Source organism: Daucus carota, chromosome 9, assembly GCF_001625215.2.
Source record: "Daucus carota subsp. sativus chromosome 9, DH1 v3.0, whole genome shotgun sequence".
Lineage (NCBI taxonomy): Eukaryota > Viridiplantae > Streptophyta > Magnoliopsida > Apiales > Apiaceae > Daucus > Daucus carota.
Window position 1 is genome coordinate 11,697,244 of NC_030389.2, and position 19,448 is coordinate 11,716,691.

General features: G+C 33.2%; 2 protein-coding genes across 2 annotated transcripts; one reads left to right on the forward strand and one right to left on the reverse strand.

The window, feature by feature from the left end:
• Nucleotides 1-321: 321 nt before the first annotated feature.
• On the forward strand, nt 322-12,425 carry LOC135149415 (uncharacterized). The gene is made up of 16 exons (XM_064085131.1): nt 322-459; nt 541-608; nt 1,523-1,696; nt 1,782-2,053; nt 2,677-2,835; nt 6,037-6,141; nt 6,757-6,853; nt 8,713-8,777; nt 8,856-9,482; nt 9,582-9,779; nt 9,861-9,959; nt 10,292-10,390; nt 10,629-11,296; nt 11,819-11,996; nt 12,086-12,199; nt 12,273-12,425. The coding sequence occupies exons 2-16, from the start codon at nt 590-592 to the stop codon at nt 12,423-12,425; spliced, it is 3,027 nt and encodes a 1,008-aa protein (XP_063941201.1). The 5' UTR covers nt 322-459; nt 541-589.
• Nucleotides 12,426-13,647: 1,222 nt separating this feature from the next.
• LOC108202423 (protein FAR1-RELATED SEQUENCE 5-like) lies at nt 13,648-17,448 on the reverse strand. The gene is made up of 5 exons (XM_017370796.2): nt 17,252-17,448; nt 15,718-16,576; nt 15,256-15,532; nt 14,514-15,077; nt 13,648-14,397 (listed from the first exon to the last, which is right to left on the reverse strand). The coding sequence occupies exons 1-5, from the start codon at nt 17,289-17,291 to the stop codon at nt 13,822-13,824; spliced, it is 2,316 nt and encodes a 771-aa protein (XP_017226285.2). The 5' UTR covers nt 17,292-17,448; the 3' UTR covers nt 13,648-13,821.
• Nucleotides 17,449-19,448: the final 2,000 nt, after the last annotated feature.

Genomic DNA, 19,448 nt, shown 5'->3' on the forward strand with positions numbered 1-19,448 from the left:
CCTATTAAGTTATATATATATATAGCTAGCAGAGGACAAAACTTACAAGCATTTCTCATATACCAAGAAACAAGAGAGCATATATAGATATATATATATAGAGTCGCGCTCCATTGAGAACTATAATTAGGGTGAGATATGAGATCAAATCATAGCCATTCATCTTATAAACTAATACAGTGCAAATACGCTTAAAATCTCGGTGGTTTTTTTGTAATTTTAACCAACTTTATGGGCATCTGTGCAAAGCAATGTTAGAATTTAAGACAAAGCCGTTCAAAAAATTAATTACGCTCAGCTGCTTTTCCCATTTTTCTCTCGCCCACTCCTAACTCTCTCTCCAGTCTCTCCCACTCCTAACTCTCTCTCCACTCTCCACCACCACTCTCTGCTACTGATAAACACACCGCAAAATCATCACATCATCGATTATTAACGACGAATTCAACTCATATCAAGGTTATAATCACATATACTCTTCAATTTAAGTTATATCTTACATGTGAATGAGTGTTAATTTGAGTTTTATTGTTCATATAGTGGTTTTTTAAAGTTCTGTTACCTGTTCGGAGCTTTTTTTTGAGAAGTTATGGCTGAAATACCTCACGGTATGTATATCTCACCTCTCTTAGTGATTATACTTAATTTTATTACTGATTCAAACATAATCATTATATTTTGGTACTTGTTTTGGTTTTAGTTGTGTTGTTTAGGTCCATTAATACTGTGTTCGTTGATTATAGCTTTGATTAATGATGATTTAATATTGCATGTTGATTATATTAATTTATAGGTGATTATACATTACTGTAGTTCTATTCTTCATATAAACTGTGATTATAGATTTCTATAGATCTGTTTCTATATATCTTAGTTGTTTAAGTCCATGATTAAGTTACCTGTTTTTGGAAGAGTAGTGATTAATGCTGATTTATGATTAATGAAATATAAATGATATAATAATGATTATATTCTTGTATTAGTTGTTTAAGTCCATTATTCTGTTACTATAGTGTTAGGTTAGTTATTTGAAATCATTATATTTTGGCTTATTTTGGTTTTAGTTGTATTTTTTATGTCCATTTATAACTTGTTTATAGGTGATTTATACTTAGTTGTGTTGCTTTAAGGTGATTATACAGTACTATAGTGCAAATTATTACATTCTAGGAGAATGTATATGTTGTGTATTAGAATAGTCACCTTGTACACAGTACCAAAACCACCACTGCCAAGCTTGCTGGAAAATTGCCAGTTCCACTTGCCCCAAATTACCAGTACCAAAACCACCAGTTGTATCTAATTTTTGTTGGTGGCTTCACTTGTCTTCGCTGTTGCAGTGATTTTATTGTGTAAATTTATGTTGTTGTAGTCATTCAATCATTTTTTTAGTGATTCGTTGTTGTAGTGCTTTAACCATTTTTTTAGTGATTTAAACATATGATATTAAAAGTATTGATTGTCTGTGCATTTGTGTGGGAAAAAATTGTAATAGAAATGCTTAACACTCAAATTTGCACAGGAAATTCAGTACGTAGGAGCACAAGGCTTATACTAAAAAGCTTACAAAGACCGATTAGTGATCCAGTATACATTGATTTAGAAGCTGACGACGCTGACCAAGTTAGAAAAGCTGAAACAATGAAAAATGTGGGGGACATAATTAGTGAAGAAGGAAAAAATGGACTAGTGAGAGGTATTTAGTTACACTATTTGTATAAAAATGTAAGTTTCTGTTAATTTCTGTAATCAGTTCTTGAATGGTTTATTTTTTTGTACAGGGGAAGTTACTTTATATAATTCAGATGATGATTTTGTGAATCCTGCACCATGGTCAAAAAGCAAAGAAAAGAGGAAAGATGATACTAATGAGCTAAGAAATGTAAAAAGGAAGATTGTACTTGAGGTAAATCATCCAGCTGAAACACAAAAAGGGAAAAAGAAGGGCGGACAAAGACTGGTTGATGAGGTATTTGAAACACTTTTGATTTTGGTATTTGTTTTAGTAAAGATTTGTTTTAAAATTCCATACACTCTTATTTGTATCAGGGAGGTGATGAGGAAAATCCGGAGGCACCAAGATTGAATGATAACAAAACAAAGATCAAGGCTAAAAAGGTAAATGAGTTAGTCTTCTTCTAGCACTAGCAAATAGGAACACTAAATCACCTTTGGTATAATCATCACTTATAAATGATTATTGAGACCTTTTAGCACTAGTAAATATGTTCCTAAATAATAAGATATGAATTAAGCACCAAATGTGTTATATTAATCACCTTACTACGGCAACACTAATCATCATACATGTGTCAATTGTTGCTGCGATGATTAAGTCCACTAATAGGCAGTGATTAAGTTAATTTTGCTCATGTGGACTATATTATAAATTGTTGCTCATTAATCATCTTTAACCGCAAGAATAACTTTTTATTTTCTTAGTCAAATGTAGATAATAAAGCTCAAAAAAGAAAAGCAAAAGACAAAATCGAGGAAAGAACTGAGATTGCTGAAAAGGTATAATTTTTTCTTGCAACTAATCTCCCATTTTTGTATAGTTACACATGCTCATCCAATCGTTTCTAACTTGTGTAGGCTGATGAAATAACAAAAATCAGAAACTCGCCAAAAATACTTAGTGACATGATAAGTGCTTTATCAGATGCTTAACAACAGTGGGTGGAAGATGCTGGTTTTAAGACTTTGCTTCATTTTGAATTGGCTGAGCTGCCACAGAGGCTTTCATATAAGGTTCTTAAATCTTTTGATGAAAAAAATTGCTTGTTGGTACTAAAGAATGGAGAGATACAAATCACTGAGAATGTTGTCTACGCTGTACTTGGGTTGTACTTGGAGAGATAAAAATTGCTTGTTGGTACTAGTACAAAAAATGCTTTTTGCAACGGTCTTTTTGCGTCGGTTATACTGAAAACCGTCGCTTAAAACTACTTCTAGTGTCGGTTCTGTACTTAACCGACGCATAAACTTAATTTCTTTAATTTATAGCGTCGGTTCTTTAGATAACCGACGCCTAAAATGTATTTTTTACGTCGGTCAAAACTAAACCGACGCTTAAAACACATTTTTTGCGTCGGTCAAAATTAAACCGACGCTTAAAACACATTTTTTGCGTCGGTCCAGCAAACACCGACGCTGTAGGGTATGTTTTTTGCAACGGTTCACGAAACTCCGACACTGTAGGTTATGTTTTTTTGCAACGGTTCGGTAAACACCAACGCTGTAAATTAATAGGTAATGTTTTTAAAAATTATAATTATAATCAGACTCTCCCTCCATCGGGTTCAGTTGTCAAAAGCCTCCCAATTCACGCAATACAAATCAATACATTGGATACACTCCCGACGAAAATTAATTTGCTGGAAAATCTCTCTCAATCTCTCGATGAAATTTCTCGATTCACTGGTTTTTGGGTCTGCTCAATCTCTCTATTGCTCCTCATCTCTCGATTCTTTGCCAATCTCTCAATATCTCATCTTGATTTCTCCGGGTCTGCTGCAAATACTGATGTTCACTGGTTTTACATCGATTCACTTCTCAAATAGTCGATCGGGACATCTCTGGGGGATCATTCAGTTGTTGGGTTGTATTAATTTATTGGGTCTGGGGCAAAACTAGGGTTCTTCGTCAAAATAGCGGTTTTTTTAAATTCCTAGTATGTATACATTAAATCTGAACCCTCTTAGATTTATGTTTTAGATGATTATTGTATATACATTATATGACCCTGTTCTTTTATGATTATGTTGCTTTAGTTTTGTGATTTGTGATTATATGACCCTGTTCTCTAGACCCTGTTCTTTTGCGAATTTGTATTTTTGCTAACTGTTTGATCTATATTTTTTTTGAATATAGCACTTTGTTACAAGTAATGACTTCAGTTTATTATGGTCCTAATATCTTAATCCATTCTGCCTGAACTAGCATGGGTACTAGTAAAATTGCAGATTCAAGCATTACAGTAAAATGAGATTGCTTCCCAATTGTGTACATTATAATGGCGGAGCCACACAGAAAATTCGGTGTATTAGTATTTTTTTTTAATCTTGTATTGGTATTGCTTATGTGCTTCATAAATCCTATGTTGCTGTGGTTTATGCACAAGAGAATCTGCAAGTCATAATATAATATTCAATCGAACTTGGTAAATCTTTAATTGATTTGGATAAGTAAGACGGCTCTCGAATTCTTATTTTAACTTTACGGTCAAGAGATTTATTAGTGTGTGACAAAACGTCAAGCGTTTTTCGTTTTAAATGGATGGAGCAATGAACTAGGTCATCTATTGTTTGCATCATTAATCATTAATTGATGTGTTACTGAGAACATCTTATAGCTAGGTTTCGCCCAGTCATTCATACCCATTACCAAGTCATATATGTTACAAAAGAATTGCACCCACCAACCTTCTGAGTTCTGATATCTCAATTGTATAAGCATTCTTCCCGAACACCGAAGCCTGCACATATATCAAAATATTAAAATTACAATAATTGATACCAAAATTTGTAGCTACTGCTTGGTAGACTGAGCAAGGGTAGGAAATGTTCTAGAATTAGAGGACCACAGGCATGGTATATAAATGAACACAGTCCATCTATAAAGTAGCTTATTTGCAAGTGCTTTATTGTGCGCAGAAGCCCAAAATTTTAACCTACTGGATAGCTTTCCTTCATTTCATCACCATGGTCTAATCCATTCGATTTGTTAAGTTGTGAAGCCTAGAAAAAGGTGAACTTTTGCACTTCTTTGAGCTTGTAACTTCTTGAGATATGACTGATATGATATGATGTGTAGATATGTCATCTCATTCACAGGCCCCTTGTTATTTTTGTTTACCCTCAGAAAATGCAGGTTTGACAGAATTACAGGACATGTTTAGACAGAGCCTTCAAGTGCTAAAAGGTTCTCTATGAGCAAACTAGCCATGTCAAAACTATGGAAAAAAACTTGCACCTTTTGATGGAACTCATGGTGTTAGGTCAGACTCAGTTGTTTTGTGCTTGCAGCTGCTGAATTCATTATCAATATATAGTCGACTAGTCATTGCGTCCTGGTATGCTGTGGAAAAACAGAGGTTAGAGTTATATATTTTGACAACCTTTTAAGTATTTGGATATATCAAAAAGGAAATTTGTGTAGCTTCTATTTAATAGTGGCTATTTATACCTTTTATGATGTCTGTTACAATATATAAAGAGAGACTGGAAATAAATGCATGTTCTACTTGTTCGAAGTTTAGTACACGACCATCAAATTTAGTCAGCTGTTTCTCGATAGATATACTTCAAGAAACTAGGAGAGGGTCTTCATCATATAAATAACTGAACATAGACTGACATTGTATAATCAGTGATTATCAGTGATTATATATTAGTAATAGAACAGAGAGAATAGTGCAGATTTTTCTTATGCAGTTTCATGAACTTTATTTTCACCCAGTCTATGTCACGAGCATCTCTTGCACCCTGATTGGCTTTCAGAAATTTGATAGCAGGCCCTGGGGTAAGTATCAAGTTGGGCTTCCCGAATTAAAATGCTCCCCTGGTTTTTAATCACACCTAAATCTTGAAAATGTACTAACTGCATTTTTTTCTTGATAGTCTTGTCAGGTTGATTTGGTAAAGGATGGTGGGCATACATATTTTATTAGGTCTCTTGATTCTTTGGAAGCTTTTCCATAACAGCGGGCAAGAGTCATAAATGGCCTTTATCAATAAGACTTTTTTGCATAATTTGCAGGATCGACTACCTATATCACCACCAGACAAGAGTAAAGTGGATATACTTCTTTTCTTTAAACTTCACAATATTAAGAAAGAAGAGCTTCGGTAATATCCTGATTTGCATTATAACACTATTATATCTACAGCTATGACAATTATTGCTTCTCGTCAGATTTGTATTGGTGATGTACATTGGTCATAGTATGATTACATTGACAAGGAAACTAAGATTTACTTGTATTACTATTTTGTATATTTGACTGGCTTATTTTCACCCATGTCATGTGTTCAGATTGGTAAGCTTTTTCTAAAGAGTACAGAAAAGCCAATTGAGATAATGACAAAATTGAATGAAATGGATGGCTCTGATGCTGATAAGGAAATTGAATTGTTTGAGGTTTGTTTTTAAGCCAAGTTTTATTAATTTTTTGGCGGCCTGTTAATTTTTCATGGTCAGAGTACACCAAAAATACTGCACTTAGTTGTTTAATCATAAAAATGTCGAAGGCTTTTACTAATTAATACTTTTTGAAATAAATGAATATCACAAGGCATTAGTACAGAATAAGTTTTGTGATCAGGTATTTAGGTAGAAAGTTCTGTAATTGTTTTCTAATTAAAAGAATTATGGCATTACAAAATAATTTGTGAAATATACCAGTAGATAGGTAATGCGATGCAATGGAAAATAAATCACTTTCGCTCAGCTACTGGGTGTTTACTAGTCTGGATAGCTGGCGAAGCTATAGGTTTAAATCACGATTCGATAACAAAACGAATAGTGATGTTTTTTGTCCTAACTCCTATTTTGATCACTTTTTACTGTGCTTAAGGACCATCTCGTTCAATGTAATTATGCAGTGTTGACCATTGTTTCTCAAATTAAGTTCCCACTCGATCAGGGTATATGTTAATTAACTTGTGCCTGAGGATTCTCTTTCTCTTAGTCTGTGTGCTATATTTCAGAAAACAAAACCACAATTGTATTACATACAAGGTGCATGATATTCAGGACTTGTTAGAAGAAGTCACTGACCTGCCTGTTAGCTCCATAGCACCCGATTCTTCCAACTTCTCAGCGGTCGCGTTGGAACTACTCATTCTTCAAGGTAAAGGCTTTCTTTGATTTTTGTTTCAATTTTATGTTTTATTCCAAATTTTAAATAAAAAAACCTAAAAAAAATACTCTATACTTGCCTTGCTAAGACTCTTTTTAATAGTTCATATGTCATGTTGGTTTTTGAACTTTTAAGTAACTAGTTGGCATTCAACAGCACTTACTCCTACTTGCAATAAATATTTCCCTATTTCATTAATTCCATTTCTTCTGGGCCGCTGTTAAAATGAAAAATAAAAAATACACAGTCAGTAGTCACCGACCTAAACTTGAGCTGCAACAACAATAACAGTGGAGTCTGAGTATGCAACAGCAATAAAAGTGGAGTCTGAGTACTTACCAGCCTATGATCAAATGAATAAACTCATCAGGAAAATAACTTTTTAACTTCTTTATTCCTTTGCCTGGCATAAGCAACTAAAGATTTCAGGCTAAAATAAAACTACATCTTGAAGCTTTTGATGTGCGATTGAACAATCTTGGCCATAGTTCAAAGACAAAATCTTGTATATTAATCATAGTTAATCATAGTTCCAAATATCTACTAAAATCTTGTAAATGGTAGTTATTCAAGTACTTAGTCTTAGTGTGTTTAATAAGTCTTAGTGTTCAGTGACTGGAGGCCTTGTAATTGCAGACCTTGTAGTTAGAATTACAAGGATCAGTGTGATTTAAATTAGCAATTTTTGTTGTGTTCATAACTTCCACAATTAAGATTTAATTGTTTGGTATTGTTGTTAAGTATGTAAAACAAATATGCAGTTTGTTTGTGTATTATATTGTTGTTATGTGTGCATTGTTGGATGATCACTTGATGTTGCTTCTCATTTGTATTCATTTACTCGTATTATGCAGACAGACAATCAACGAAGGCTAGTCCAAGTTTGTAGTAAAAAGTACGAGTGAAGAAAGACTTGGATTGATTAGTGGATTTCTTTCCTCAATATTGATATGCAGTTTTAAAAAAGAACTATGAGTTGTAATATGGTATCAATATTTTGATTGATGTAATAGATGCAGATTTCTAATTAAATTTATTTAATTTAGTGTTCTTGTCTTTGTGTCCTTCCATTTGGATTTCTTTACATGAATTAAGGATCAAGGATGAGCAAGTTAAGAGTATATAATATAATATATCAATTATGCGAATATATAAATATAATATATTTTTTTTAAAAAAATGGACTTTAAGCTACGGCATTTTGACTGACCGACGCTAAAAACTTATCTTTTAGTGTCGGCTTTTTGACTTCGCGACGCAAAAAAATCATCTTTAAGCGACGCCATTTTGACCAGACGACGCTATAAGCATACCCTTTAGCGTCGGCACTTTGACTACGCGACGCAAAAAACTACTTTAAGCGTCGGTTAAGGTATCTTTTGCGTCGCCATATGACCGACGTAAATAGACTTTATGCGTCGGCTGTTTACCCGACGCAATAGGTTCTATCTATAGCGTCGCGTTCATATACTACGCTGAACTGCCGACGCTAAAGGCCTAATTTAACCGACGCTAAAGGCCTATTCTGTACTAGCTCTAGCACTAGCAAATAGGAACACTAAATCACCTTTGGTATAATCATCACTTATAAATGATTATTGAGACCTTTTAGCACTAGTAAATATGTTCCTAAATAATAAGATATGAATTAAGCACCAAATGTGTTATATTAATCACCTTACTACGACAACACTAATCATCATACATGTGTCAATTGTTGCTGCGATGATTAAGTCCACTAATAGGCAGTGATTAAGTTAATTTTGCTCATGTGGACTGTATTATAAATTGTTGCTCATTAATCATCTTTAACCGCAAGAATAACTTTTTATTTTCTTAGTCAAATGTAGATAATAAAGCTCAAAAAAGAAAAGCAAAAGACAAAATCGAGGAAAGAACTGAGATTGCTGAAAAGGTATAATTTTTTCTTGCAACTAATCTCCCATTTTTGTATAGTTACACATGCTCATCCAATCGTTTCTAACTTGTGTAGGCTGATGAAATAACAAAAATCAGAAACTCGCCAAAAATACTTAGTGACATGATAAGTGCTTTATCAGATGCTCAACAACAGTGGGTGGAAGATGCTGGTTTTAAGACTTTGCTTCATTTTGAATTGGCTGAGCTGCCACAGAGGCTTTCATATAAGGTTCTTAAATCTTTTGATGAAAAAAATTGCTTGTTGGTACTAAAGAATGGAGAGATACAAATCACTGAGAATGTTGTCTACGCTGTACTTGGGTTGCCTTATCAAGGAGCTGAAATTCAATTTGGACAAGATGATCGAATTCAAGAAAGAATTAAGAAATGGAGATCACAGTTTGGAATCACTGATGGACAAAATCTGGTCAAAGCAAGTGATGTTGTTGATAAGATAAAACAAACAGGTGATGTTGACGATACATTTAAGATGAACTTTTTGGTGGTTATGACAAATGTTTTGATAAGATCAAATACCAACAATTTTGTAAGTCAAACGATACTTTCTTTTAACGATGACTTGGACAACTGTGCAAAGTACAATTGGGCAAAACATCTGATAAAAAGTCTTGTAATCACAAAGAAAAGGTGGATGCACACATCATCTCTTTTCTTTACGGGACCAATGGTTTTCCTGCTTGTAAGTAATTTTTGATTTTATTCCAGACTTCCTTCACAAAAAGTGTGTATATTTTGAAGTCTCCCTAATATTATTTGACTGATTAATCATCTTTGGCAGATATTGTATGTTGATCGGGTCTGTTTCCAAGGCAAGAAAATTGTACTCAGGCTTTTCCCAGCTTTTAGAGGATGGACAAGAGAGAAACTGAAGGAAAGGGAAGTGATGGAAGCCGAAGATAATGCATTTGGCTCTAGAACTATACTTGATTTGGCAACTGCAGAGGAGTTGGAAGAAAATAACATATTACTTTGGAAGGTAATTATTGTACAAACAATTAAAGTACAGAGTAAAATTCCTAATGTTGTTATTTCTAACAAAAATTGTTTGCACATTTAGGGGAAAGGTGCTACTGAAAATGATAAAGTAATGGCCCTAAAAGCAAAGAGAGAGGCAGAGGGCAATAATAGACAGGACCTAATTGATGAACCAAATGAGGTATGTTGATACATTCTTTTTTTACTAACAAAATGATGACCAAACTGTCACACTATCCAATGCAGTATAATCACCAGAAAATAACACATTAATCACTAGAAAGATTTATATATGGCCAACTTTTCAAAACAATTACTCTTCAAAAAATTGAATGTTTTGAAAACCAAATCAGAAAAATTGAACCCTAAATAAGAACTAATTATTTTTAAACCCAAAGGAAGAGCAAGTAGAGAGGAGGTGGTAATTTTTTTAGAACTTGACCATATATAAACCCAAAGGGGAATTGTTAAAATTTAATATAAATCTATTCATGTTTGCTTTGGCTTGTTTAGGAAAATGCTGCTACGGAGAATGAGAAATGTGTGCCCGAACTTGGAAACGGAGATGTTCAAGATGATAATGAACAGAACAAACATGATGTTTCACAAGAGGTACATTAATGCATTCTAGTTTTATGTAGAAAACACACACCCACATACAAATGTATTAAATCACCATATATCACATTAACCACCATGCCATCAAATTTTTAAGTATTTACATGCTTGATGAACACCATTTTATAATAAAAAAAATAAGATGGTATTATATTTATTAATCAAGTAATCACTATTTTTTTTATTGTGCTAGTGCTTAATATTGTATTTTTCAATATATATTGTTGAATAGGACTGGTGGGAATTACTTAGTAGAAAGGCAACTATGTTGATAGATGCAAATCTTGAATTGATTGAAGCCAAAAATCAATATCAATCAGAATTGGATAGAGCAAAAGAACTACATCCAAATGATGAGAAGATTGAAGAAATCGATAAAAGCATCAAGGACTTGTTCAAAACAAATAAATGGGTAGATAGTGATAGTTATGAGAATGATTTTTATGATAATGACAATATTCAAATGTGTGCAAGTCAATCAGAGGAAGCTCGCCCAGATACAGTTGATGCAGTTGAAAAAAGTGATTTACCACCAGATCACGATGACTATCTTGACCTTATAGCTTGGTTAAAAACTTCAGAAGGGATATTGGAGATTGAAAGAGATTATGAGATGATTGAAAGAGAGTATGAAAATAAACAATGTCCATCATTCTCTCTTGGAATAAGTCAAGTGTGCAAAGAGTTGATGGAAGAACACGGGTCTGATGGCAATAAAGATGATGAAAACAGAACACCATTGCCACCTAAAGAAATGGAGAAAAGGACAAGGAGGGAGATCAAAGTCGGGGCAGCTTTTCGGTCACCATACATTCAAAGAAACATTGATGTCAATTCCAGTTACACTAGGCAAGAAATTGCTGTCTACAGGTGGCTGATTCAGGACAATATGAATGCCATGTAAGTTTGTTGTAATTATTACACATAGCAGTCATCTAGCATACATATTTATTAATCACCTAATATATTTATTTATAGTACACTAATCACCTAAACATACATGAATTAAGCACCACATGTGTTATATTAATCACCTTACAATGGCAGCACTAATCATCATACATGTGTCACTATTTTTTTAATGATTTATATATCCTATTCGGGTCAATAATCTATTTGTTTATCCGAGAGTGTATGTTTGACTATATTCTCAAGGTGTGCTTGTATTACTAATTGTTGTGTTGAATTAGCCTATTGTCGATCCAAATATCAAATTTAAGCTGTTGGATTATATTATTGTCCACCCAATATCAAATTTAACTTTTGTCTCTCGTAGCTGCCTCATTGCTTATTGGAATTGTTGGTAGTGTTATTATCTACTAAGCTAGCCGCGGTAGAATCATTATTACATATAAGTCATCTAGTGACTTTGAATATTTAAGAATCTTTCAATGGCAGCACTAACCATCATATATTTCACAGGGAGGAAGTTTTTGTGTGTGGAGAGTACACATGTTTCCGAAAAGTAATAAAAACACTCATGCCAGATAAAGAATTATCCTATGCTGTTATAGACATGTGGTCATTTTTGATGAATGCTAGAGAAAACTATAAATCCACGGAATCACCTATGCGTCTCTACATGGACATTGGTCTTTCGGTAAGAATCTTTTATTTCTAATTATTGTCATAATCACCTGTGTAATGCTTATATTTATATATTAACCTCGTAATGTCTGAAATATACAGATTGCGCCTTTGGATGACAAAAAGAGCAATGATGAACAGTATGAACATTTTAAGAGTGAAATGAAGCACTATTTTGGAAGATACCCAAACAGAAGTATAGGAAATGCTGAATTGGTATGCCTCCGATCCATGAGACTGTTTACTTTGCTACTAAATAATTTAGGTGGTAACATTATAAAATATGCAGATATTTTTCCCGGTGCTTGCATATGGACATTTGTACTTGATCAGCTTCAATTTAAAGAAGCCAGCATTTGATATAATCGATAACATCAGGCGAGGGAGAAATGCCGCAAAGGAGTATGGTCCAAAACCTAAAATGTTGGTAAGTAAAAGATAAAATAAGCTAGTTATAAAATCATCTCTGCAATTACATCAACTATAACATTGAAAATGTGACATAATTTCTAAAATTGCAGCGCCAACACTTTGTGAAATACTTGTTGGAAGACAAGTTTGAGTCGCTTGCACTTTCATTGAAAAATGTCAAACCTATGTACATGATAATGCCCTGGCAAACATTTAGCAATTACAAGGATTGTGGAATATTCTTAATGAGGCATATGGAAACTTACAAAGGCGACACAAAGAATTGGATCACTGATTTGAAAGCTGAAAGTGTAAGTATATTATATAAGTATTTTGATTTAATCACTATAAAATGTCTTATTTGCTTTCTTCAAACATAAATGTATTTTCTGGTGTTCTTCGCAAAACAGACTGTCCAATCAGCACAATTGATAAAACTGCGTGCAAAGTACTGTCATGCCATTTTGACATCTCCTCTCAATGAAAAAAGACAGCACATATTGACTGAAGCAAAACTTCTATACAACAAAGTGGCATCAGACAAAGTGATGAGTATAGTGCTGGCTGCAAGTGAAGGAAAGAATGGAACTATCTCTCGAAGGAATGGTATTAAAGGCAAGGTTTTGCTCCTAGAAGATGACAACGCAGAAGATGACACACCTGAAATGTGATTGAATGCAAATCAAACTATATTTTCATAATTGTTTCTTTTTATGCAATCTCTGTGATATCATGAAACTGCTTCAACAATTACTACTGTTTCAAGATTGAGAAATTAAATTGGTTGTATGAGATGTTGACAATTTCAATTGCTATGGAATGAAAATATGACTTTGGATATACTAATTTTTGTGATTCTATTGTCTGTGTGAAAGTGTTCACATATTTTATACCAGGCAGCTAATTGGAAAAGTAATTCTATTAGTGCTTAGTAATCCTAGTCAATAAAAAAATAATTATTTCCATCTTAACCAAAGAGCATTAAGACAAATCACCAATGATAAGCACTCAGAATGGATACTTTGAAGTAAAACAATGTCTTATTATATATGGTTTCAGTAATCAACTCAAAGCAAATCAATATAACCCTTATATTACATAATTGACAAAAATAAGTTGTGAAAATGTCTAACCTGAGATTAAAAAAAAGGTTTTTCTCTAGGCTCCAAAACACTTCACTAATCATTACAATTTATTAAATTAAACAAATCACCACATCTTTTGACAAATCACCAAATCTGTAGACAAATCACTTAGTAGACAAATATAAAATCATCAATTACACATTAAAAATCACCAAAAATTTAAAACACACATAACATCAAAATATCCATGTAACTGAAAACAAAAAATGTTGAACATCATGCTTATATAAAAGTTTTAACTTGACATCATATCTCTCTATCCACTTCTGTCATAACTTCCACTCAATCAACTTTCTTCTTCTTAGGGCATGTTCTTTGGTCATGAACAGTAGAAGCACAAAGTTTGCATTTCCGCTTCTTTTTTTCGATTTGTTTTATCGCTTTCTCCCTTTCGCTAAGAAGCCTCTTCAGACCAGAGCCTTTGTTCTTGCATTGTACTGGTGGATGAATGTTTATCTCTCCAACTGGTTTGTTACCTATCAAAGTCCCCAAGAAATCTTTCTTGTTAAAGCTTGCACCATCATCAACAAAAGATACATGTAATTCCTTTACTGCGGTACTGATTTGCTTAAGTTTGACAAGATCTGTCCCTGCTACAGTCACACACTTGTGAAATGTAAACCAAACATTTGCCAATTCTGCAGAAACAGATTCCTTGTTCTGATGATCATCCAATAATCCAAACATTTGTAGTGAAGCCTTATTTTCAGCATTTTTCATCCACCGATTGAGAACAAGAAGCCTAGGTATCTTTACCACTTCGAAATGATTAAGTGCACAAAATGCATGCCGACAAAGAATCCCACACATTAGAAATTTCTTACAGGAGCAATTAGCATGTGTTCTACTAACTTCAACCTATAAAAGACAAGAAATAGTCAAGCTTCAAAATTCTAAATTTTTAATAAAAAAATCATCAATTCAATACATGAAAAAAATCTGCTCTAAATTATTAAAATGAATGTAATAATAACCTTAAAAAGCTTATCTTTCATTTTCACGTCCTTCATTTCATAACACTTCATACCATTGACTTCAGGACCAATAGTTTGAATTCGCATATCATCACGAGCTGCCAAAATTTCCTCTTGAATTTTGTAAAAAATTTCACGAGTGTATAACTCTGCGGCATCATCCTCAAGAAATAATGTAGAAACTGTAGCTGGTTTGGCAGATGAATCCACATGATTCAAATTTTTAGTTTCATTACGTTGCTTATCCATCGCACTTTCGAACCGAATGTAAAACTCAGACAATGTACTTCCACTTTGATGAAACTGGCTAAAAAAAAAGTTTTCACTCTCAGACCTCGACATCGTCCTAATCAACCCATACATTGGTTTATCACGAAAATATGCAGGGATCCATGACTCCCTCATAGCATACAAATCTGATAACCAAACATGATCCCCCAACTTAAACTCTTCCATTACTGATTTCCAACCCTCCTCAAACTCATCAGGCTCTATCGTAGATGACCATATATACTTTTTTATCTTTTCCATAAAATCAGTTTCTTTGCATAAGAAGTGGCCCAGCTAAAACAAGTAAAATAGAGCAAAATTAAAAATAGATCATATTGGGCACAACAAGACATGATATACTGCATCTGCACTAAAAAAGAGATCAAATAACATAATATCTTGTATCTGCACTAAGCATTTTAAACACAAAGAATCACAATGGATATTACAAGATAACTAAGACAATATATACCTTAGCGGGAAACTTTTCAGTGATGTGCCACATGCACAAACGGTGCCTGGAGGCAGGAAATTCATCGGTTGCTTTAAAACATTCAGGGACGGCTTGTTTCATAGCAAGACACTGATCAGTGACTAAAACGACGGGATTTCTCCTCATAGCTTTCAACATTGCATTAAACGCCCAAGTAAAATTTGTCACATCTTCTTTCGAAAGAAGAGTGGATGCAAAAGTCACACACTTATTGTGCTTATCAACACCAGTAAAGGGAGCAAACACCATATTGTACCTAAAAATATAGTTTTCATAATCAAAAGAAATATTGACAAAATAGCTGGCCTAGACACATTTTTCACCATGACTGCAAGAGGGGTCGAGTTATAAAATAAAATACAGAGTGAAATGTACTCAGAAGCATAGCTTTAATAATAAAACCACCACTTGTAAACTCGATATAAACAAAATGCCACTTACTTATTTGTATTAAATGTTGGATCAAAAGAAACAGCATCTCCATATAGTTCATAATTTCTCCTTGCCGTCGAATCAGCCCAGAATAGTTTGGTAAGATTGCCAGCTGGGTCAACATCATACTCGTAAAAAAACATGGGGTCTGTTTCTTGCAAAACCTTGAACTTCTCAATAATCATTTGACCATCAGCTTCACCAATAAAAGCTTTCATATCTCTATCAAAATTCCTAAAATCTCTCGACGTACCTCCAACATTTTCATAACCTTTAACTAACTCTTTCATCATCCTAAAAGATTTGCTTGCACCAATATTGACTTTACTAGCATCAAATACATAATTCATAGAACAAGTCGACATTTTACGACGTCCTTTTAAAAAATGCCTGGAATCTTCAGCAACCAATGAATGATTATGAGCTTCAACAAAATTGGAAACAAAATATATGTTCCCTGGAGCAAATCTTAACACCAATTTTGCCTCACAACCACATCTCCCTGACATAGTCCTCTTTTTACGTGTTTTGCCCTTGCTGCAATCTAAAGATGCCTTCTTAACTTCAGTAAAACCAGCTCTATTACAAAGAAGGTACTTACTTATAACAGTCTCATCTGCAGGATCTGTTTTTTGAGCACTACGACGTATATCAAATCCGCTCAGCAGTGCATAATCTTCATAAAAAGCAATACCAGACTCCAAAGTTGGAAACGATTTTTTAACAAATGGTTTTAGATGATCTTCACAAACAGGGACATAGTACTTTCGGCCACCTGGACTAATGGTACAACTAGAATCAACTTCTTCATTTTGAATCGAACAATAGCTGTTACTTATACCAGATATATCTTCGCCAAAACTAACAGCTACAAAAAAATTGTATTCAAAAAGTCAATTACAAGAACACTAAATATAAAGTACACAACAGAAACTAAATAATTAAACAGGCTAATCAACAAATTCCGAACTAAAAATCACTAAAAACACAAAATCATCAGTTAATATTAAAAAAAACTCATACATACATTTAAAGATTAAACTACTGTAAAAATCATAAAATCACTAGTTTATACTATAGAAAAAAGAACTTTACATAAGAGCAAAAATCACTCTCCAAAAACATATGTAATCACAACAAAAATATAATTTCATCAAACTTTTACATGAAAGCAAAAAATCAAAACTAGACTAAACAATAAGATGAAATTCAAACTAATTAGACAAAAACACCACACGAAAACATATAGAACAAATATAAAACATAAAAATCACTAAAAATACAACTTAAAATAATAAGTTAACATATTAAAAAATAGCTCAGGAACACATTGAGAAAACAAAACTCCAAAAAATAGAAAATCACTAAAATACAACATAAAATCACACAAATTGACACTCATACGTAGCTAATGAACACATTGACCAAACAAACACCGATAAAAACAGAAAATCCCTAAGATACAACATAGAATCACAAAATTTTACAATAATAAACCGTACGATTATACTGTGAATCAATGAAACAAATTCGATAGTACTACCTTGATTCGAGCTAATCTTCAGTAGATCCTCAGTAATCATGATTAAACTGTGATGAAACGATTCCGTCTAATCTCTAATTAAAATTCGACTAAACGAAGATGGAGTTCATATGGTGAAGATGAGATGAGAGAGACGAAGACAGAGAAAAAAGAAAGAAAAGAGAGAGAAAATAGACATAATAAATATACGTATCTCTGTGTTTAATATTTCACAAAATAAATGAAATGTATTTATTGTGTGGCTGTGATTAATCAGATGTAAAATAGTTGAGTGGCTGAGATTAGATCCCATATCTCACCTAAACTTGGGATCTCATATGAGCAAAAGCCTATATATATATATATATATATATATATATATATATATATATATATATATATAGCAGGCATCTCCAGACAGTTCAGTAGGCTAGCAAAGTCAAGATTCCATATATCAAGAATAACACAGGCAGATAACATTTAAATTTCCACATGTGACAAACCAGACATATGTAGCAATTTACATGATAAGCATGGAGACAGAGCATTTCAAGTTCCAAGGATAAACATTTAGACACAATTCAGAGGACAGATAGAAACAAGCTATTATTCTAGTATTACAAGCATTTTTGCATTCATGGTAGTCAAATACAGAGATTACAGGAGTAACATGGAGGCAAATCTCTTTAAGTTCCAATGTAAAAATATCAGTCATACATCATATCTTAACACTTCATATAATCTTAACAGATTTATGTTAATTTATACAGTCATAACAGGAACTGTTAGGTTTTGATTCAGCAATTATACCAGCACATCATCCACAGCATCAGACCACTCATAGATAAGTTAGACAAGGAGGACTATTAAGAATATTTAGCATGATATCATCATAATGGGCATATAGCACAGATTATAACATTATTTTATGTACTGGCAGATCTCAGTCAAAGCAGACAAGGCAGATTTCATTTAATCTTTACATTAAGTACATAGCAGACACATACAGAGTAGGCATGTATACTCAAAAATTTCAAGTTCCAGGACAGTTTTTAGAGAATATGCACAATATTATATAAATCAGATTCAGCAGACATGTTATAATAGGATCTTTTGTCAAAAAAAACTGGATTTTGTTGTTTAAGCATGTGCATAACATATTCTCAGACAAATACAATTCAACACTAAGAGCATATATGTTTAAGTTGAGATTACAATCAGCAAGTTTAAAAAATACCAACAACCCATAGATTTGCAAAGACCAGGTTGGCAGATAAGATTATGAAAAAAAACAGGTTGTATAGGAAATCTTTAAAAGCAGTTTGATTAGTATAAATACTGATTGTCATAAAAAGTCAAATTTTTAATACTTTGCAGTTTTAGATAAAAATCACATAGATTTAAAAACAACAAGTCATACTACAAGCATCAACCTCATAGTTGCATTTAAATAGTCACATAATCATGGCAGTGGTTTAAGAAACAGACTAAACTCAAGTGACAGATTTTAACATATAACATACCAAAACTCTACTTATCACATACATACATCAAAAATTATCAGAAGACAGATTTTCAATAGATAATATCGAGCCATCCAATTATAATTTTCTCATACATTCAGTTTAAACGAGTCACAAACAGAGTTTCAAGACAGTGAATTTCAACATAGTTTAGAACTTGCCAAAAATTGATTTTCTTAACACACGCCAATCATGAACTCAATAAAATCAAATATACATATTTTTCTTAGATACATATACATTCATATCAGAGTTTTATCATGTAATCAGCAACTCATACATTCCATTGCTCAAAACCACAAGATACAAGTATCATTTATTCACATAACAGGTAAGTACAGAATTAACCAAGGACGGCTTAGGCCGTAGAACCCCTCACCATTGTTTCAGGGCTTGGCGTCGCCTGAAATCCTTACCTTTTAGCCAGTAAAAGAGACAAAATGGAGATTCTGAAGTCTTTTAAGCGAGCAGGACTGCTACAGATCTATTCATGCCGAATGACTCAAGGTCGAGTTGAGGTTTAAATACCCCAATTCTCAAAGCGATGTTAATCGCCCTTGAGAGGTTCAGACTAGCACAGGTCTGGTAACCATAGCATCAACCAAGCCTCAGTTCGTGAAGCTTGAGTTAGGGTTTGAAAACCCTAGAACTCAGAAGGCTCAAAAACGCCCAAAAATAGTTAGATCGAGTTGTAA